The sequence below is a fragment of the Phalacrocorax carbo genome, chromosome 4 (genome assembly GCF_963921805.1).
Source record: "Phalacrocorax carbo chromosome 4, bPhaCar2.1, whole genome shotgun sequence".
Taxonomy (NCBI): domain Eukaryota; kingdom Metazoa; phylum Chordata; class Aves; order Suliformes; family Phalacrocoracidae; genus Phalacrocorax; species Phalacrocorax carbo.
The window spans coordinates 10,562,820-10,585,657 of NC_087516.1; the positions used below are offsets into that span (position 1 = coordinate 10,562,820).

The 22,838-nt window shown below is 38.1% G+C and overlaps 1 protein-coding gene across 8 annotated transcripts in view; it reads left to right on the forward strand.

The window, feature by feature from the left end:
- SH3BP2 (SH3 domain binding protein 2) overlaps nucleotides 1-22,838 on the forward strand; it is a 41,009-nt gene that overhangs the window by 9,049 nt on the left and 9,122 nt on the right. For 3 of the 8 annotated variants that reach the window (XM_064449004.1, XM_064449000.1, XM_064449003.1), the window contains 4 exons: nucleotides 8,932-9,011; nucleotides 17,600-17,739; nucleotides 18,829-18,931; nucleotides 21,650-21,767. In XM_064449004.1, the coding sequence (XP_064305074.1) occupies nucleotides 8,959-9,011; nucleotides 17,600-17,739; nucleotides 18,829-18,931; nucleotides 21,650-21,767 (414 nt within the window). In that variant the 5' untranslated portion in view covers nucleotides 8,932-8,958. Of the gene's footprint in view, nucleotides 1-6,664; nucleotides 6,723-8,931; nucleotides 9,012-11,791; nucleotides 12,042-12,359; nucleotides 12,521-17,599; nucleotides 17,740-18,828; nucleotides 18,932-21,649; nucleotides 21,768-22,838 lie in introns of those variants that run through there. The other 5 variants (XM_064449002.1, XM_064449005.1, XM_064448999.1 and 2 more) reach the window with 4 other exon arrangements.

Sequence of the window (22,838 nt, forward strand, 5' to 3'; positions counted from 1 at the left end):
TGTTGTGGGGAGAAATTCAGCTTTCCGCTGTCAAAGCGGGCGTACTGCCTGTAGGAGCACGGGACAATCAGTCCTGTGCAGTCTCCGTTGTTTGGTGTTTAGGGGAGAGTACTTAACTTTGATTTCTAACTGGAGATTTACATTAGGTCTGTAAATAAGTGAATATACTCAACAAAACACTAACCAGAAGGGTTTTGTGAGAAGACAAAATACCCATTGCAGCAGGGGAAAATGAGTCTTGCTACAAGATTAGAACTGGAGGTAGAAAACTATCATGAATACTAACGGGATTATATACAACAATTGTGATCCTGGATTTAGGAGAACCCAAACAAATGATAAGATGATGCATAGCCTGGCCCAGATTTATTACAGTCATCAATAAGCTTGTGTGGGGTACTCTTACTCTGGAGTAAATTAAGCATGGCAGACTGCTGGAATTATGCTAGCTAAATACTTGATGTGTGACGGTGCAGTGGGGGAGGGAGGGAAATTTGGAAGGGAAAGAGGAATATTTTTCATGTACTTTGCATTTTAAACTAGGAGAACAGAGTTAGATAGCCTGACTATTCTCTAGCTGCTTAGACAAAATTATTTTATTTGTGGGAAGCTGTTATGGGAAGAACTTGCAGTGAAATTCTTTTTTTCCCTTTGAACTCAAAGCTTCAGTGAGTCATTTTGCTCTGTGCCACCCCCCTTAAAAAAAAAAAAGCCCTTATTTCTGTCCCTGGACAAATATCACAGCTGTTGTGAAGATGGTTGGAGTTCAGAAAGCCACTGATATGAGCATCTGAAGGGGCAAACTGAAGCATTATCAGAGGAATGTGTGAATTTGCTGAATCTCACATCTTTTGCTTTGAGGTGCAGATAACCTTTCTAATAATGATGGAAACAATGCTGATAAGATGGAATACCATATTTCCAAATGTACACAGTACTAAATGATATCAAAGTGATTAAGTCTGGAAACTATCTGTCATTTTGGCATGATGCCTGCTATGCCTCTGCTGGCAGACTGTTTCTCCACAGCTGCATGGTATTCCTACTCCTGCAGTGGAGAGCATTTGTGTTTCTCCTCCTCCGTGCTGGCTGGCAGCCTTTCTGCTTAGCAGAGCTGGCTGATGTCATGGCTCATGGGTCCTAGAGGAATGAGAGGGCTCCTGAGGGTAGGAGGGTATCTTAGTTGAGAAGGATGTCACAGTGCTGCTGATGCCACCTGTGTGCTTGCACTGTGGGATGCAGCTCCCCAGCAAAATTGGGTTGGCAGGTGGCAAGGGATTAGCAACAAATCTGTTAATAAAGATGTACTAACCTCTAATTGAATGGGCTACAACAGTATCATGCTACTTAATAATTACTTGGTAGTAGTAAGCTTGCTGCTGGGCTGTTGAACTGGAAGCTAGGTCTCTACTGCTAGAGCTGGAGATATTATTTCAGGGAATGTGGTGCTCTGTTGATGGGCTTTGGTTATTGAGAGAGTGCCGAGCAGAAGGGGTTTGCATCAGCGTCATTCCTATGAAATGTGGCAAATGGAATTCTTTTTGGTTAAAACTCTTAACTTCACAACTCTAGAATTCCTTTCTGTCCTGGAGAGTTTTGTTGTGTGGGGTTGTTTTTCTCCACACACACACCGCCCCCCATGCCTATGCCATTTCTGCCATTCTGTTCAACATGCTAAGTCATTTGACTGCCATGTGTTACTCATGCCCTGTCACTTTTGTAGCCCTAAAGTGATGATGAAAAGTGCATGGTCTAGTGGTGTGGTAGGATTTTGCTCTAAATATGCTTGCTGGTCTGTGTTGACTGAGAAGGTATGTGGAAGAAGTGCACCTCACACATGAATCGGGAGTTCTGAAGTGTCATTCTTACTCTCACAACTTTTATGTCCATAAGAGAAAGCTCTGTCTTCCACACAGTCTTGACCATTTGCACTAGTGGTGTTGGCCAGTCTTCCTTTCCTTTTTTCTTTTTTTTTTAGCTTCCTATTGTAGGGTTCTCAGTTTTTTGAGCAGCTCACAGGTAAAGACCAAATATTAACTTGGTCCAATACTTGGATGTGAGTTCACATAAAAAACAAATACAAACCTGATGTATTCCTAATAATCTTGTGCTAAGAAGATAAACTATATCACTATATTTAACCCTCATATCCTAAGGTCTGATGGTTTTACATTGCATATTTCAGCAACATCACCTAGGAAAAGCAGAGAGAGCTTGTAGTAGAATGAAAAGGATTGAGGATGGTGTTCTGTAGAACAGTCAAAATATCGAAAGGGATGGTGAGTCTTGGAGAATAGTTTCCTTGTGATTTCTAACTGAACGGTTGCATCTCCAACAAAGTAGAATGAAAAGGGCTAAAGAAAAACTATATAGCGTTCCAACCAGGAAAAAGTTTGCGCTTTAAGATTTCAAGGTATAGAGTACACAACAAGAACTCTTTCAAGATCAGTTGTGTATACTTTAGTCTGAATACTAGTATTCTCTCTATCCTTTCTGACTTAAGCCTTATTTTTTCACATTCAGTTAAACTAACTGTTGCAGTCCTTGCACTTGTTGTTTTTGATTTGCCATGCCAGCTGCTTGTTCTCTGGTAGATTGCACAGGAGAGGAAGTGGTGCTGGAGCAATGGAAGTGAAGCACAATGGTTTTGTTGTTACTTTCGTGTTGCCCAAAAAAACCCCAAACCCAAGACAAGTTTTTACTAATGGTTATTACAATTATAAATGTCTTATCTGGACTTAAAAGGTAGACAAGTCTTATTATGTCTTGTGAATAATTTGACTTACTCTTTTTTAAGATAGATCTATTAGTTCTATACAGTTAGTTTTATTGTTAGAAGAATTTGGCACCATGTTATAGCTGGAGTAATCTAACCACCATCTGTTACAGTTCTTCCAGGAAAACAAAATAGCCATAAATGAAAGACTAGCATTGTTAATCAAAACAGTAGTATTATGCTACCTTTTGTTATATTCCAAATAATATATTTTATTCATACATACCCGCATGTTATGCTACATATATAAGATGTATATGGATATAAACATGCACAGATACAGATGGAATATAACCTGAATAACAGGAGGTGGTAAGGGTCTGCAGTTTTACCTAAAACAAGCTATTTTCCAGGAAGCACCTTTCATAACCATAATGATGCTTTTGTTTTTTCTGGTATGAGAAGACCTTTGTTGAATAATCAAACTGCTTATTGTAATTTTCCTTTTTTTAAAGAGTGATTCTCTGGAGCAAAAATCCTACTTAATCTATCAGTAGTGTATCATTTGTTTATAACCATTGGATAAACCATTGGTTTTTCATAGAAACTATGTGCTTTTGTGATTGTATCAAAACCTTTGCTAACCTGTGAGGATGCTAAATTTAGAAATATTTTTATTTCTGTAGACAAAATTTTTTCTAGTATGTAAAGAGATAATTTTAGTCTGAAGCATTGGGACTGTTCGGTTTTGATCTGCTGGAGATGTGTATCACAGAAATTGAACATGAACTCCGTTACAACCCGGGAAATGTCTTTCACTAAAATAGTAGCTTATTAGTTAACGTTAAATTACTAGGATGCATGAAAGATTGTCCCTTGGAGGAAGGGGAGGCTTTTTGGAGAGTCTAATGGACTTCTCACACTTTCTAGCACACATCTTAAGCTGAGAGTGTTTTTTATGGCTGTAGATATACACAGGTGTTTAATGCATGTCTATGCTTTGAGATAGTTAATAAGTGCAGTTTTTTGGTGGATGTTAAGAGTATCAGTCTGTATGGATTCAAATGCTTTACAAAATGTCACAAATACCATTAAATACTTAAAAGGGTGCAGAAACAGCACTTTCTTCCTTGAAGTTCAACTTCTGTAGACATTTTATTTTGTGGTGCCAGTAACACACGCAGCTGAATCAATGAATCTGTGATATACTTGATCTGTCAATTGGCTTGGGTCTGGGTGAACTGTTGTATTTACTATACAAAGATGTCAGGTTTGATTACTTGGGTTGAAACAGGACTAATCCTATTGACCCAAATTCCTGAACTTCCTTTGTGCAAGTGAAATCCAGCTTCAGCTCTTCTTTGTGTACAAGTGACTTGTATTTAGAATGCCTTAAGAATATCTAGGATGAATATAGCAGGATGATAATCTGTTAATGTTGTAAAAGCTTCTACTGGAAACATTATATGTTCCATATGTAAGAGTAAGCTTGAATTTTATGGGGTACAAAACTTGGAAATGAAAGAATGGTGTATGGACTTCTTGGAGATAATGGCTGTTAGTCCTAGGCAGTACACAAAACGTATGCTTTTGAAGGTCATAAAGAAGAGTGCCCTTATAACTGGTTTGTGTCTGTAAGGAGTCTGGCTGTGCTGTTTTGAAAGAGTTTTTTAAAAAAAAAACTTAAGAAAGGTGCACAAAGGCAATGTATTCCTTGTAGTTCATCCTGCTAAGATGATTACTAGGGTAGCTGGAGTTTATACCTTAGACCATTTATTTAAGAACTGTATGGATAGGAATCTCATATATGTATTTATTTATAGTATGTGTAATAAATAAGAGCCAGTTTTGGAGATGAAAAGTCAGCCCAGGAGTCAGCCAAATGTTCTTTGGACAAGCTTTGATGTGACCATAGTAATGGAAAGAATAGACAATGCTGTTAGATGTTCAAGAAAGGATTTGGAAAGAAGCAAGTTCTCTAAGGTAGGATAGATTAATGTGGTGCGAAGAAGCATCTTTAAATTAAAATGGGGGGAGGGAGGGGGATAATGTAGCTGGACTGTAGGATGTATGTAAAAAATTCCAGGCTTCTGCTAGATTCAAACTTCGGCTGGAATAAGTCCTTACGTCTTAATTAAAAAAAAAAAAAAAAAAAAGGAGTTGATCGGAAGGAAATGGAAGTATCCTTTAAAGTGAGCATTCCAGTTTACAGACTCTTTTTGTGCACTTGATGGCACTGTAGGAATGGCTGTACGGAGTCAGACCTGAGGAGTGCTTACTGAAGAGTGTAAGAACTGGAAAAAGATATAGAATATTTTTCCAGCCTAAGAATTTGCAGCTCAGGGGCTTGCTGGTGTCATCTGAAGGGCTAGAGACTGAGATCTTGGAGTCTGAGACAGTTTTCTGTATTCCTAGCTTCTCAATCGTTGTGTACTAAAATAGATGCATTACAGTTCTGGTTTTGGTTCTGGGATTTTTTTTTTTCCTCCTCTGAAATATTAATGATCTAGGAAGGGTTTTGATTTACATGTGCAGTACCACTACAACCATTTTCATAATATTTAGTTTTCTGAAGACTTCATCCCAGTGTGAATGAGTTAACCCTTACAGAAGCTTTTGTAAGAGTATAGGTCTTGAATTTCAAGACAGGTCAGAAAAGGAGACGATTTGAAGAGAAGAGTTAAGTGATGTCAAGATCAGATGGAAAGTGGGGATCTAGAACTTGTATTTTAGCTCCTCACCTTTGGCCTATCTTACTGTCAGGTGTTTGTAATTTTTGTAGTATGTTGTGGGGTCTTTGTACCTCTTGTGAAACCTTTCTGCAAACTTTGGCACTATACCAGTAATCGATTTCATTAGGCAAATTGTGATCTGTATTGTAAAGTAAGAATGTTGTTGTTCATGTCAAGTATTGTGTATGAATGTCTTCTGTACTTGGAAAATAGACCTGCATGAACTCACTTTTGAATGCAACTCTACAGCTTTGGAGGCGTAGGCCAATGTTGGGCTAATCCTTGCTGTTGGAGTTTATTTAAATAAGGTTGAAGGGGAAAATTTTTTTTCCTTTTAGTCATACTTCTGAAGCAAGTAGTAGTTTCCCTAAAAGAAATTATAAACTGGCATTGGCCAAATTGTCCTGTAGAAGCCCATTGCATGTGATTATACATTTTTAGGGTTAAGTGATATGAAATGACTGTTCCTTCTCATGTCCTCCAAATCAAAATTGTTTACTGCAGTCTTTCCGGCACAGCCTTGCAGTGTACATTTGTTTTAATTTTAAAATCTTAACCTAAAATCCCAGATACGCTTGATCTGGTGGCTACAATTAAAGTCAGCTTTTGTAGAAAGTAAGTGTGAGCTTGCAGAGATTCTTCTTTCCAGTGCATGTTTAAAAACCAAAACAAACCAAAAAAATCGTGATGAAAGAAACAGTAGCCTTAAATCCTGGTTATTGTAATCCATGCTTCTACCAGTTTCAGTCTTAGACTGAAACAAGACTTAGTGTTTGGGTGGTTGGAGGTGGGTGTTGCAAAATACTTATGCCTTCCAGCATCCTTTAGATTGGAATCACAATTAAGAAACCTTGTTTCTGGTACACTTGCTTGCATGAAGTTTTTTGCTCAATGAGCTTCAAAGCTGTTGGAGGTAGGGACTGTCCATTAGCAGCACAGCCCAGTTGGGCCTTCTAATTCTAGAAATCACACTTGCATGGTTATTAGCTTATTCTGAGATTCTGGTTTCTAGTCAGAGTTTCCAAGTATGAGAAGAGCATACTCTGAGATGCTGCACTGGATCACTACTTAAAAACCAAGCACCATCTGCTGTGTTGTACTGCAGTAAAGTATACAGTGAGTCTTTCCGGTTATACTTTGTCTTTAAATTATATCACATAGTCTCTTTATAAGCAAAATAAAAATAGGAAATGTTTGTCTTATTTTGTTCTCCCAGGGTCTGACAGAAGTTGAGCTTCCTCTTTGGTGCTGGCTACAGCCATTTGCCTGCAGAGGTATATTTCCCTTAAATACAAGATTATTGCAGTCTGCCAGAAGAGGGACATGCAAGCTTGAAGGGCTCATGGATGACGTGACCAAATGGTTCCTCTAAACCAGGGCTTGCTGAATTTCTTTAGTATTAAATTAGTAGCTTCTTACTGGGGTCAGGGATAGAGTTTATAAATTTACCCATTGTAGCTCTTTGCTGATAGATGTTCTAAAGGTCTTTCTCTATAAGATTTATGTGTTTTTGTTGGTTTTAATACCCTGCTGCAGGAATGTTTTAAAACTGGTTATATTCAGTAATTTTTCTGTTAACTTCTATATACACTCACATGAAATATTCTCTGTAACAAGTAATAGTAGTCTTGGACCTATGTTTTTTTTAAGTCTTGTACAAGCACGGTATATAATGAACTGATGGATGTTGTATGTCTTGCTAAAATGCTTTAGCATTAGAAACAGTAGAAAATGGTGAACATAAGTGTAGGCCAGTAAGGTGGGGTTTTTTGCCTTTCTTCCCCCCCCCCCCCCCCCCCCCCGACTCTTGATGTGTTTTAAATTGATTTAAGTAAAATTCTAAGAAAACAGAAAAAATATTTCCGAACAACAGACTTAACTAGCAGGCGTCTTGCTGTATAAAGTTAAATGTACCTATCAGATACGCTTTATAATCAGTAATGGATATTTGAATCCCTCTTGTAAATTTCTAAAAACCTTTATTTAGGTGTTGCTTTTATTAAAGTTCAATCGTGTGCCAGCTTAAATGCTTAAAGGTGCTTTGACATGTAAGTAGAAATTTTATGGGCCAACAGCCATTCCTAAACTATCAGTTATGAGTACATTAGTGATAGAATTGTACACATTTCATCACGAACCAGCCTAGCAGTAAAATTGTCTCAGCTGTAGTATCTTAGAATCGAACATTTCTGCCAAGGAAATAAATAATTTGTGGAAACTCCCACTCCACATGTATTTGGGGAAACTCCCTTTGCAGCTCTCTGCAGGAATAGGACATTGGCAGTCATGTTTGTACTTCTGCTCTGTTACGTACATTTTTAACTGTGGTCTAGTTTAAATTGTTCTTCAAGTACTGTTGAAAGATACCAATTGTATCATAGCTGCATTTACAGTCTTTATATACAAGGTCTTTGTAGGTAGGTAATAGTTAAAAGGAGCAAAGAACCTATCCATCTGGTTTGAATAGTAAATGAGGATGGAAGTTTTGCCTTGGTAATATCTTTGAATTTATTTTAAAGAAACATGATAAGTAGCAAAAATGTTTTAAGAACTTGCCTTCTGACTTTTAAGAGTTACTTATACCAAGTGTTCTGGTATGGTTTGACTGGCATAGACTTGACACTCAGTGAACTCACTGGGTGAATGCTTCTATACAGTTTTGAGGTGCCTTTTTCATTCATCAGAAATCCCTTAAACTTAACTTGAAGGTACTCATAATAAAACTGCCAACATAGTACAGCTATCCTAATGTCATTTTCTGATTTTGATTGAATCCTTATTTAAACAAGTATGAAGTCTTAGGTTATTTTTCAAGGCTAGTTGATATAAGAGAATCTGTTGAATGATAATGTTCTTATATTGAGAGTTTGCAGAAGGTTATTCTCTTCCAGCTGCACAGTGTAATTTGTTTTTACAAGCTATGCATATATTGCAAATACTTTGCAGCTGTACTTTGGTCTACAGACATTTGAGCAATGTATGACACTAACCATATCGCAAAATCCAAGTCAGTATATCATCTTCTAGGATTTATGCCAAACTGTTCGGTGAAACAACCAAGAAAAGTTACAACTTTTGTTTTAAAATTGATATACTCTTTCCCTGAAGTATGGCTTATTTATTGCAGATCAGTGCTGTCTGGCTTTTTTGAAGTTCCAAGCCAACAATATGTCCATAGATGTTCAGAGCTTAAGAGCAGTGGGGTATAAATAGAAACTCAAACTTTTTGACCTGAAGTGTTTCTCAGTTTTAGATGGAATATACATTATTAAGGCTTTAGCTACTTTTTAAAATATGTATTAAGTACGTAAGTAAATATATTATTAAGGTTTCTTCAGCTCTGAGTAAGCTGAATGAGGGAATAATAGTTGAAGTTTAAATAATAGGAATTCTTTTGGCATTGAAAGAGGATTTTTGGAAGTTCTGGCCTAGTTTTTCCCCTTTCCTGATTTTTTTTTTTTTTTTTTTTTTTTAATTCTGCAGGTCAACCAGCAGAAGTAATTTTGATGTATGGTTGTTCACATTTTCACAGGACTGCCTTACCTAGCAGATGAAGGATTCAGGTGAGTAATTTACACTTGCTCTTTTACAATTTCCAGTTGTGGAGTTACAGAATTAACAGATATACCATCTCTCAATATAGAGGATGTGTTTCCACTGTGATCTAAAAATCTGAGCCTAAACTAGTTTTGTAGAATTAATAAAACCCATAATAATCTAATCCTGATTCAAGCTCACTAAAGTCAATAAAACTTCAACTGAATGTGGATTTCTTTAATGCCTTCCTATCTGTAGGCTTTTGTGGAAATATATAATTTAAGAACTCTTATGTTACCCTGAGTGGAACTTGACTACTGAGCTGATTAATTGCTGCAGCTGGAAAATGGGTTTTATATAATTTCAAAATTTTTTTGTTACTTTGTTAATTTTTCTGCCTTGCCTGCTGCTGTGTTCTTCTCCTGCTGCCTTTATTTACAGTCCATTCTTGCAGTTTCCTGTAAATTGGTCAGTAAGAGGAAGCTCTCTTGCTGCAAAGACAACTCAACCCGTCAGCTGGACTAGTGAAATTATACTGGCAAGGACAGCATAGTGCTAGATGTATATTTTATTGCTCTTGCTTTCCATTAACTAAAGATAAATAGGACTGCTTTTGACTGGGAGCAAGAGCTGTTCCTAACAACGGCAGAGATGGCTGGCTGACTTCCTGAGACAGCGGCCCTGCTGGAATGAAATCCAACGGTTGGTTTCTGGTGCTTTGGTTATACCTATTAAGGCTACCTGACTGAAATCTCATAATGCTGAAGAGATAAAGTAACCCCTTTTGAGGGAAATTCTCCCTAGGCTAGCTTGGTGCAAGGCTGCTTCTCACTGCTGATTTTGTGGGGTTGAATGAAGGTTAGTGATCTAAAAACCACGTACCAGAGTTCTGTGCAAAAATCAATTTTGCATTGTGAAGGATAAATTTAATACTCTGTCACTTCCCTGACAGACATGTTAATCAAATCCATAAGGATTTCATGTCTCTTCAGACTTTATTTGCAATTTTGAAGCACAACCCTTCTGATGAATGTTTCGTCTAGAGAGTTAAGCTGAATTTTCATTCTTCCAAAGCTGTGAAACATCTACATTTTTTTGTTGTTCCTCAGTGGAACACCAGCTTGTGTGTGTGTGCATGTGTGGAATGGCTTCTGTTCTACCTCTGACCATTGACAGTGTTGGAAATCACCAGAAAAATCAGAAGGGGATCTTGGAACTTGAAATGAAAAATTCTGTATTTCTGAGTGCTTAAGTGAAGAACAGGAGAGGACAGCATCAGAAAGGCTGGAGTCGAAAAGCAGTGTTCCTTCAGGAACATGTGTTGGATAAATGAGACATGATTAAAATGAGACTGAGGCCAAAGAGCATGGTACTATAGTTGCTGAGTTTGGAGGGGAAAGCCAGGACTTAGGTGTGTCAGACCAGAAAAAGGAAAGAGGAACTGCTTTTTTTCCAGTGTTACATATACTCAAATGATGTCATTTTGATCGTAGCTTTTTTACTGAGGTAGAGATAAAGGCTTCAAAGACGGTAATGCAAACTTAGAAGAGTATGCTTATATAGCAGAGAACTGGGGGAGGAAAGATTAAAGCGTTGTGTGTTGATGCTTAAAGTCTAAATTGGTAACTGATATTGCAGCAGATAAAGCAAGTGAATTTCATTCACAAACTGCTGAGATGTAGTCCTCTTTACATCTTTTCTGTGTGAAAAATCTGTTAGTTAAGCCACTGAGACAATGGTGTATTGATTCTTACTAAATAGCATTGGGATTTTGTGATGATATGCTGATCATTTTAGCTAATAACAGGTGTGTGATATTGATGGTTTGCTTCCACTTCCTAAGTAGCCTGGCTATGGAAAGAACGCAAATAGGTGCCCTATGGTGAAGAATAATTGCTTTTCTAGCCATGGCCAACACCTGAAATGTTACTTTCTTCTGTGATTTGATTATTGGGCGGCTTACAAAAAGAAAAGATGTTATAGAGAAACTTCTTCCTTCTATTTTGGAGTACAGATTCGTGTCCATTTTGCAAAAAAATATGTGAAGTAAGCTTTACTTGTCATACTCATGTATGTAGGTTTTGTCCATCATTCTGAAATTTGCTAGTTGTTGTCTTGTTTGAACTTTCTAGCCCAGGATGGTGGTTAATTCCAGACATGGTCAGTGAAACACGAATCCTTTTAAGAGCTCCAGATGAAAATAAGTGTAAAATAATGCCATGTATTCATCCTCAGTTGGTGCTACTTGTCCTGTAGAATTGTCACCCTTGTGTTGTGAGCCTTCTGGATTTGAATTTTATTGTCTTTTGTGGTTTGCGTAGCGTCAAATGTACAGGCAAGACTTGCTCTAAAGCATGTATATGCTGCATAATCTTTAAAAATGGTTAGTTTTAATTTCTTGGGTTGAAGAGGGATGGACAAGCTCCAGCTACAGGAGAGAAGAGAGATTAAATACTTAGCATATTTCTGTGGTGCCGTGCCAGTACCCGAAGCACAGGCTCTTCAGAAGCACAGTCAGTATTTCTGAGCTGTGCCTCTGCTCGTGTGAGAGCCTGAGTACACTAAGAAAAAAGGGCTACTTTCTTTTTCTCCCAAGGGAAAATAGTTGATTGAAAGGTGAGTTGGAAACAAGTGAGCACTGGAAAATCCCCTCTGCTTTCTGGCTCACCATCTGACATGTTTGAGGTATGCAGGGTTTGATTTATAACCTTTTTGGGAAGCTGGGATATCTGACAAAGACAGTGCTGCCCACTAACACTGGGGGAAACAGGAAGTAACAAAGGAAACAAGTCATTGCCTAGGCGTCCCTTTTGGCCGCAGTGCAGATGCACAAGCCGTTGGGGCAGGGTTTCTTTTCCTTTTGTGTGTTAAGCGTACAGCAGCTATCGCAGCCACATTCAGCCTTATAACACGCAAAACGGGGAGAAGTGCAGAGATGTTCCTGTCATGCCTGAGGGGGGGTCTAAGTTATTAATGGCTTTGTCATCACAGAGGAAACAAGCATTCGGTGAAACTGTCAGCAGAAAAATTATGTGTCGTTCAGGCACAGTCACCAGGTTAGTGCATATTTGTGGCTTGTATTTCTGTCATCTTTTCTCTTTTAGGTAGAGAGCAGACTAAAACTAAGAGCAGAATGTTCTATCTGGGGTAAAATACTTTTAACTCATGCAGAAAATTCAAGGGTAAAGAACTGAAGGTGGAAGAGATGAGGCGAGTGTTGGTTGAAAATATTTGCCAGAAAAGAAAAACCAGCTGAAGCAAGTTACACTGAGTAAACTTACAACAGTGTATCTCAGTTGGGCTTAGTTCTCTGTTCCCTTTGTCCTGTAAGGTTTATTTGACTTTGCAGTGTTTGTACTGTGCTGTTAGTCCTTTTGAGAGACTATTGTGAAAGGGTCTGTTAGAAGTATTAAGAAATGGAATGTGTACCCAAAAAAGTAGGAGAGATATGAAAGAGTATTTCAGAAATACTGGAGAGTGTTTAATAAATGGAAAAGGGACCGGAAAATTTTGCAGAAAGTTTTAAGAACAGATGGTAAGTGTTTAGATGGTTCAATTGGAGAACTAGGTTTTTTTCAGAATTGCAGAGGGCACATTGGGGAAGCTTTTATTTTACAGTTATGCTCTCTGTAATGCTGCCTCATTTTTGGTTAAGCCTTTTCTAGAGACTGGAACTTCAGTCTCCCTCTGCATTAAATGAAGAATGCATTTGTTTCTGTAAGTTATGTTATATATGTAATGTTCTATGTAAGTTATATATTCAGAAGGAAACTAGCATCTTGCTTTGCTAGGTTTTACTTTCAAAATAGATTTTAAAGACTAGAAGTTATGAGATATTATGGAGTTTAAAAAGTTCTCGGACATAATTGGCATAGAGATACTTGTTAAATTCAGATCAGGTTTAATTTTTATACTCAAACTTCAGAGGCTGGCTTCTATTTGTTTTCAGCATGACCAAACTGGGCTCCAGGACAGACATAATTATTGTTGTAAAAAGTGAGAATTTTTAATACGACTTTTGGCAGCTGTAGTTTCAGAGATGAGGGTAATGTGTTTTTACGCCTGTATACTGCAAGATGTGGAGATGATCGCATCTGCCATATGTTCTGCTGAAGTTAAGCAAGAACTGAGGACTCATGGCTCTTCCAGGATGTGATCCTTAGCTGAATCAGGTTGTATTTGCGTTAACTGAGCTGAAAGCCAATAGCTCTTAAGGCCAAAAGGGGTAAGTGTTCTTCTGTAATGTAATCCAAATTTTTTAATGTAGCAGAATTTTATTTTTACTCATGGAGGGACTTCTACCCTTTAAAATTATGCCCTAGCCTTCAGTCCAGCTATTCTATATAAGCTGACTGAGGGGATAGGTTAAAATTACTTCACAGATGTATACATTTGCATCCTATACAATAACAGAAGTCTACTCTCCTTTTGGAGTTTGAGCTTGGCAACAGCATTGTTATGATTCAGAAGAAACTTCTGCATCAGACTGGCATTATCTAGCTTACATGAAGTGTGTAATTTCACGTTTTTTCATGCTGTTGTGACTTTCAGGGTACTTTAAAACAAAAACCACCTCATTGTGATAGTGTTTGAGAAAATTATACTCATGTGATAGGCTTGGACTGACTTTATTGATACCTTAACAATATATTGCAAATTGGTTTGGTTTTTAGTCTGGCTGACCAGTTTGTATATATGAAGTAATTACAGTAGTAGCTGTGTAAACTCTGTATCATGTTCAAGAGTGCTAGCTACTCTTTTCTGTCTCTCTAAAAGCACTGTTGAATGATGAAGGAAATCCTATAAACTGCTGTTCCACCATTTCTCCTACTACTCTCTAAGGCCTATCATCTTCCTCACAGGCATAGAGTTATTGTGGGGATCATCTGAGAAACAAAGGGATGCGAGGCCTTTCGCTATCTGTTGCCATCCTCTTCTGGTTCAGGGGGTTCCATTCAATGCTGTTTCAGTGGGGGAGAAGGTTGATTCAATAGCTACTTATAATGGTTTTTGGGGCTTGATGGAAAACTGAATTTTAAAATATGCACCTAGTCCCTTGGTGAGTGGGAAGAAGAATAAAATGTATAGCTATTACTAGGAGCTTGCACAAAGCAATGGATGAGTAATGTCACCTTCTGTTTGTAACAGAGGACCGCATCAGAAGGAGAGCATGGCTTGGCTCTGATTGCACTTAGTGGGCTCTTTCTGTTAACTTCATTGTCAGCTCCATGGAAGAGACTGCTTATGCCCCTGGGGTGAAAATTTGTAGTGCGCTTCTTGGCTTGTAGTGCAAGAATGTGACTGCAGAAGAAACAACTTGGAAATATCTTTCTGGTCTTAACTATCACGGAGCTAACAGGCTCTACAGTGATGTCAGTGCTTACTATCAATCTGTTCTTCATGCAATGGATTAAAAAAATAAGAGAAGTATAAAGAGTGGAAGGAACCATTTCAGTGAGCTAAAGGCAATTGTATTGTAGATTAAGACCAGAAAAATCTTGAAGAGCATCCATTTTTCCTTCCTCCCACCCCTACAATGAAGATACACTGCTTACATTGTTTTGACAGCTTTTTCCTGGTAGCCGGATGCAAAATAACATCTAGTGTCATTCCAGGATTGTTTTGTGCTATCAAGAAAAGAAGAAAATCTGCTTGGGACTAGATTCAAAGTACTTAAATAGATTTTAGAAGCTAACTCAAGCATTTCAATTCAGAATACTGAAGTCCTCCCTATGTGTCTGCAAACGAAAGTGCTTGAGCACTCCCCACCACATCTGTAGGCTCCTATAAGTCACAGTGACGTTCAGCCTTTAAATGCATTGAAAAGCCTGGTATATTAGGTGGGCTCTTTAGCTTGTATAATGTGTACTTGGTTCTGTGGAGTTCAGCCACATCTCCTTTAATTCACTTAGCTGGGATGGGGAAGTTCTGAGGTTTGGTATCTATTCTCAGGACTGTTTTATGGTAAATAGTCATAAGTAAGAAACAATAATGAATAGAGGAAGCAGAACCTGATACTCTGCCATCCTTCCTCCTCAGTTAAATCCTGTAGTCATCACGCTGTAGAACTAGATTCCCACCCCCCCCACACTTGCTCCTCTGCTTCCATGACTTATTTCCTTTTTTTTTTTTATTCCCTGTCTGCCTGATATTCGGGCTTTTCAGGTGGAGGAGAAAGTGTCCCATCCAGGCACGCTTTAGTGAGTAGTCTAACTAGCCTGTTCCTGCACAGAAGGCCAACATGACCTCATCAAGTATTTCTGTTTTCTGTATTGACCTAGGGTGGGATACCCTTGTCCCCAGTGTTTGTCACTGGCTTCCTAGAAATCTCAGCTTACTGGTTGTTTTGGATAACCTCCATGAGACATTTAACTCTGCTTCTTCTGGTATGTTTTCAACCTAAGTATGTAACACTGAAACAGTTTCATGCTGAAGGCTAGGTGCTTAAGTCCTCTCTTTTTCTGTTCTTTGTCCTTAAAAGCACACAGGATTTGAAGACCCATGATGAACTTAAAACTGTTGGATGGCATTGAGACTAATATTAGGGTTAGATGAAGCAAACTGGGATCAGAGTATATTTGTCTAAATAAAAAGGTTCCATTTTTACTTAATCTTTTTTCTGAATCTAACTAGAAACAGGCTGAAATAACTTAATCATAAATTAATTTCTAATGTTTGAATGTTGATGTGCCTGTTCTTACAAGAAAAATTTAGCCCAGGACTTGCCTTTGCATTCCTCGTTTCAAGGAAATCACTCTTAGCAGTACTGCTGCGTGGTTTGGTGTCAGCAGCCAGCTGGTTAACGCTCTCCATTTCCCTCACTTTGACTTTTCTGCAAGATGTGGAGAAATAATGTGAAGGATTCTTTTTTGGTTTTGCCTTTTTTTTGGGGATGGAGAGGTAACTTTTATTACTGTTCTTTTAATTCTCAAAAGCTCCAATTATCTGTGCGTAGCCCCTTCTTGGATCTGTTAACACATCACTGTTGCTAGAAATTTTATTGTGGGGGAGGAGGAGGAAGGAACAACTCAGCTTGGAAAGATCTCAGTCATACAATAGGAGCATGGAGGAAATAGCAGAAGAAAGGATATAGCTAAATAAAACAAAAGTAACTTACTTTTTGGTGAGCAGGGAGGTCCTGGAGGAAAACTGGGAAACCATGGTGCCTTCCAGTGTCTGCTGTGAGAACCGTTCTAGGGCCTTGGATCTTATCTTCTCTGCTTGTGCCTGTTTTATAACACTGGGGACTAAAACGTAATATTTGTTATTAAGTTTTCTCTGCTGCCTAGAGAATTTAATTGAGTTTAAAATCTCCTGGTAGAAATGGCTAGTAATTTCCACCACTCCCACACATGCATCATCAGCAAATTAGGATCTAAGTCCTAAGCTGATCCACTGAAAGATCAATTGACTTGCATTTCTGTTGCTCCTAACACATATACAATGGATGTGTACTCTACTGTAGCAATTAATCCCTCAACCAGACTGTATCACTTGCTTATTCTTTTCCGTATGGGTACTTCAAGTTGCCATCTTAGGCTGGAGAAACTAGTGCTCAGGTAGGCATGCTGTGCTGTAGGCTCTTGGATTCCTGTACTGAGCTACACTATTGACTTCCATTACTCTCCCTTAGGGGAAAGGAGAAGCAAACAGGATCCATTTGATTTTAGTCCTTCACTAAGAGGTTTTCTGTTCTAAAACATCATTTCTCTATCCAGAAACTAATTAACTGGAACTTCAATAGTTTGCCTAATTAGTCTAGCTAGCTAGTCTAGCCCTACACCTCAGGATAACAGACCATTTCATGGCTAGGTCAAGCTTCCCATTCAGTTCATGCACGATTTCTGTTCTGTATTGCCCAGTAGGATTTTTAGCTTAGTTTGTTACCAGTTGAAGAAAGAAAGGTTTCATAGTGATATATCAGACAGAAGAAAATACTACTAAGACACTGATTTTGTTGTAAACTGTTTAAGATGATAGCAGGAGTGGTAACTGCAAAAGCACTTGCTGGAACATGGCATTAATAACTGATTTATAAATTAAATGGCAGTCTGAAGCAATCTGAGATAAACTTCATTTCCACGAACGCTGTGCCATGTGACATCCAGTATGAGATTATATACTAATGCTTTCATTGAGAATAAAACATGTAAATATACAAAGTAAGTAGTATTAGACACTGCAGTTACTAAAATATGACTGTTGATTCCCCGATTATACAGGAAAATTATACTGTATACATGTGTGGCATTAGAACTTTGGAGGAGAAATTGATTTGCTTGTCACCTGCCTGATTAAGTCTCACAGTGTTATCTGAGGCATTCTTAAAATAGTAAATGTTATCTAAGTATTTCTAAGTACTCTTCCATTGTTTTAACAACTGTCAATCACTTTGGAGAGCTGTATAAAAATAAATTGGGACTTTTTGCACCATGTGTTTTTATACATTACAAACTTCCTGGAATCTATGAACACCCGTCTGTGCTACATACTTGACTGCTGAACCATGTTAGTTGTTTGGAAAACTTGTTTAAGGAAACAAGCTTTGTTTCTCAGTACTCATTTGTTAAAGTAAAATCTATGTTAAACTGTTTTTAATTATTCTACATTGCAGAACGATGGCCTCGCAGGAGCAGGTCTGGCCAGTCCCAATGAAGGCAATTGGAGCACAAAACCTTTTGACAATGCCTGGAGGAGTGACCAAATCAGGGTATCTTCATAAAAAAGGAGGCACCCAGCTACAGATCTTGAAGTGTAAGTTGAATGAGGTATTAACTAAATTAAATGTTTTAAATGCTTGCCTTTGGGGCAATTAACACATTTCATGTTAGCAGACTATTTAATGAAGGTGTTCTTCCACTTTGTCTAATGGATTCCAGTTTTACTGGAATATATTTATAATGGTCCCATATTGAAAGAATTTCCTTTAATTGTTTTGTAATTGTAAATCTTAGATGACAAATGTGGTTGATTTTCTTTTACTTTGTTAAATCTCTTGTCTAGTCCTTCACAAGTAGGATTTTTAAGGACAGAAACAGATTCCTGGTGTATGTATCAATTTCAAATACCCTTTTATAAAAGAAATTAGTACACAGCTTTTTTTTTCCAGTTGGTTATTCTGTACTGGGAAAATATCCCCATCTCCTACCGCTGTTGTGAAATGGAAATTTTCTCACTGCCAACATTAGGCTGTACTTAAAAACAGTAATTGTTTCTGAAATGGAAATCTATTTATGTGGAGAAAACTTACAATTTTGGGTTTATTTATATGCTATTCATTTGCTATCCCCATTTACAACTAAGCTATACTTATATAGTTAAGCACAAAGATTACTGCCTTTGGTAAAGGCAGGAATGTTGGCCCCTTTAAAAAAAGAAAATAAAACATGATTTTATTGGCAGCTTTATGTACTTGAGCTGAAAGATCAGAGGGAGGTACTGTCATGATTTTGGGATGGACATAAATAGGTATTTGTAACCTGTGGCTACCTTTCCTCCAGTTTTGTTTTAGGTTGCATTCTTATGTTAGTTTATTCCTCTAGTAAAGGAGCCCAGGTGGAGGTGAGACCTGCAGTCTCTTAGGCTTCTTTTGAGGTTATCAGATCAGCTGCCTCTCAAATGAGGGAAGGAAATACTACCCTTAATCCTGAAACTCTGTGAATGGACAGCTGTACCCTGTGGCTGGTCATCAACAAGCTGTCACTTAACTAGTTTGTGTTCTTCCATAATGATTAATAAGATTACTAAAATCTTGAACAATAATTCTACCCAAGTTGAGAGGTTCTAGTTAATGTACTGCCTTTGTATTTATGTTTTGCTCACTTTTTTTCTTTATCTTTTCAGGGCCGTTGAGATTTGTGATTATCCATGAGGGATGTATTTACTATTTTAAGAGCAGCACATCTGCGTCTCCACAGGGTGCATTTTCTTTGAATGGTTACAACAGGTGAGTGCCAGAGAACTTACTTAACACCTAAGCTCCTTTTACTTCATTGAGGGGGCTATGGTTTTCATTTCCAACTAGGTTAAACTCAACTACATCAGTTGTTTGGTTTAAGCACTGATCTCAGATTCCAAGAGATATATTCCTTTCAAATTGTATATATGATGTTTCCTGTGCCTTGCAAGTGTATAGCCTTCATATTTTGTAAGTGAACTGGTAAAGCTGTTAAAATTGCAATGGGCTTACTTACAGAATTAATGCAGACTTTGCACATTCAGGCACATGTGGATTCTTTCAGACAAACAGTCTTCGTTCTCTTGTGATTTCAGTGATAGTCACAAAAATTAAAGGAATCAGAAAGGAATATTTATGGAGTTACTGATTCAGTAACACTAATTTGTGTCAAAATTGAATCAGCTACGGGAGTGATAAGTAAGAGAATGCATGTGCAAAGTGTCTGACTCATTTTGCTATATGTTACAAATCTTAATATTTGCTTTTCAAGTTGAAGACAAGTATAATGACTTTCAAGCTAGCCAGTACTATCAGAATCTGACTGACTGCAGCATACATACAAGGCCTACTAATAGAAGTCCAACCTAACTTCAGGAAATTGCAGTTGTAATTGATGCTAAGAAAGCATTAATGAGAGAGAGAATGTAGAGAGATATCACATTATTCGTCCTAACCACTGCCACTTTATTGTTTTTGTGAACATGTATGTTATTCTTGTACTGCATATTGCGCTCAGACTTCTGGAATAAGGAAATACCTATTATTAGAACGTGAGAACTCTCTAACTGACCACAACAGTGGCATATTTTATAGGAAGGCAGTTGTAAACATTGTAGCTAATTAAAGGTTCAAGATTAATTTGTATAAGCAACCTGTACTGTAACTTGGCCATGACATTAGCTTCTGTAATCACATAATGTGAAAAATTCTAGGGAATTTGTAAATGCTAGGGACTGTCCCATTGCTTTTTATATATCCACATTCTAGCAGCCTTTGTAGAGACCTTGGCTGGAATTGGGACCAGGTCTTGGTTAGTATTAGGCACAGACATAAGTGTTATTGAAAAAGAATTTGAAATTAAATAACTTGTTTAGAATTAGTAATTGCATAATATTGTGTCAGTCTAAATAACAAGTCACTCTAAAGCTTCCCTGGACTTCTGTTTTGCAGTTTCCACTCAATAGCCTTTATGTGTTAAGAGTGGACAGGAGATGAGAAAGTTCTGCATTCACTAGTGACTCAAAATGTATAGTGATGCAAATTGCCAGTATTCCTCCCAGCTGTACCACGGGTATTTCTCACTTTAACATCTCTATTAGCCTTACAGTAGTGAAATAACTTAGTTCCTTTTGTGGCTTTGCTTTGGGACTGGGCAGATGCAGAAAACCTCCAGCTTAAAAGTAGGATTGGGGTTCTAAAAAAGACGCAATTTCTAATTCTGAAATAATTTTGCAGTTGACATGGGTCTTAATGGCAGCTTCAGGGTGTTGATTAAATACATTTTATTCATAGAATGGTTTGGGCTGGAAGGGACCTTTAAAGGTCATCTAGTCCAAACCCCCTGCAATGAACAGGGACATCTTCAGCTAGATCAGGTTGCTCAGAGCCCCGTCCAACTTGACCCTGAATGTTTCCCGGGACGAGGCAGCTACCACCTCTCTGGGCAACTTCTGCCAGTGTTTCACCACCCTCATCGTAAAAAATTTCTTCCTTATATCTAGTCTGAATCTACCCTCTTTTAGTTCAAAACCATTACCCCTTGTCCTATCACAGCAGGCCCTTTAAAAATCTGTCCTCATCTTTCTTATAAGCCCCCTTTAAGTACTGAAAGGCTGAAACAATGTTACCTAACCAAATGCCAAATGTCACTGATAATCTTTTCTCCTACGTTTACAAACTACTTTCCCAAAATATTAAGGACTTATGGAAATACTGTATTGTATGAGGAAATTGGTGAGTTAAAAAGTTCAGGGACAAGAAAGCAAGCCCTAATAATGATGGTAAACTTTAATCAGCTTTCTTTATGGCTTATACTGAATAAATCTTAGAAATGTTACTTTTAGACTACCCACAGTCTTAGGATTTTAGTCTCCTTACTTGTTCCAAAGCCTCATTTACAACCAAATTTTTGTGTGTGTAAGGAATTTCCTCATTTGAGACTCCTCAGGGCAAAAATAAAAAGGAACAAACATATCTAATGCAGTTTGTGAAAGAGGTTGAGTTATGCTTGTTTTAAAATAAAGAGGTACAAGAAAGTGTTTATAGGGGAAAAGTGGAAAATTAGGTTAACTTTTAATATTCTCATTTGTTTTCACGGACAACCTGTGTTCTGATTTCTCCTCTGTGCCTTTCTGAAGTAAGGATCACAGGCAACCTAAATACTCTTTGCCATGGTGTGAAGCTTGTGAACTAATGCAATGCATTAAACTATTGTACAGGTGAAAACATCCATTTCTAAGTCTGGCTGATGGTTTAATTTGTGCTTCTCCTGTCAGTGCTGTTGCATTGTCCTGTCTACCACATTAATGGAGAAGTACAAAAAATGCACATAGGGGGATTTTGGTGGTGTTTTCCTGGGCTTGGGGGTTATTTTTGGTAAGGTAAAACTAGCTGGTAAAACTGTTTTCTGTCAGAGCTTTATGATTTTCAGAGCTGAATTAACTTTATAGAGTAAGGTTTTTATGTATTGGTTGTTCTGTTTCTCAGGGTTATGCGGGCAGCTGAGGAGACAACATCAAACAATGTGTTTCCTTTCAAGTTAGTTCACATTAGCAAGAAGCACAGGACGTGGTTTTTTTCAGCTTCTTCTGAAGATGAAAGAAAGGTAACTTTCTTTTTCTTCTGCAATGTAATTTTCCTTGAAGCAGAAAGTGAATCTTGGACTTCCCCAGAATTTAAATGGACTGGATGCGCAGCTGGCACTGAAATCTGTACACAGAGTTCTTTGGGCTCCTCTGAAAATCATGTCTGAAGTTTTAGCTGTTAAGTTAGTGTTAGTTCAAGTTGTAATTTAGGGAATGGCTATAAGTGACGCACCAAATGTCATGCTTTTCTCGATATTGCTCATTTTATTTTTAGCCAAGGAACAAATATTTGTACATTAAAGCTTTGATAAAGTATGAAAACTGTTCAGTGAAATCTGACCTGTAAACATACTATGAACAATTACCTGGCTTTAGAAATAACAGCTTGAAATTTGCAAACTGAAAGTTTAATATTTTAATATGAATATGTCGTGGTTTAACCCTAGCCAGCAGCTAAGCACCGTACAGCCCCGCTCACTCACGCCCCCACAGTGGGATGGGGGAGAGAATCAGAAAAGTAAAAGTGAGAAAACTCGTGGGTTGAGATAGACAGTTTAACAGGCAAAGCAAAAGCCATGCAAGCAAAGCAAACCAAGGAATTCATTCACTACTTCCCGTGGGCAGGCAGGTGCTCAGCCATCTCCAGGAAAGCAGGGCTCCATCACATGTAACGGTTACTTGGGAAGACAAACACCATCACTCCAAACGTCCCCCCCTTCCCCCTTCCTCCCCCAGCTTTATAATGCTGATCATGATATCATATGGTGTGGAATATCCCTTTGGTCAGTTGGGGTCAGCTGTCCTGGCTGTGCCCCCTCCCAGCTCCTTGTGCCCCCGGCAGAGCATGGGAAGCTGAACAAGTCCTTGACTAGTGTAAGCACGGCTTAGCAACAACTAAAACATCTCCACGTTATCACCACTGTTTCCAGCACAAATCCAAAACATCGCTATAAGAAGAAAATTAACACTATCCCAGCCAAAACCAGGACAATTCTTATAGCATTTTAGATAGTCAAAACATTTGGACTGATAAGCACTCTGTGTGTATATAAACTCAGGGATAAACACTGTTTCAGTGTAGGCGCCTTGCA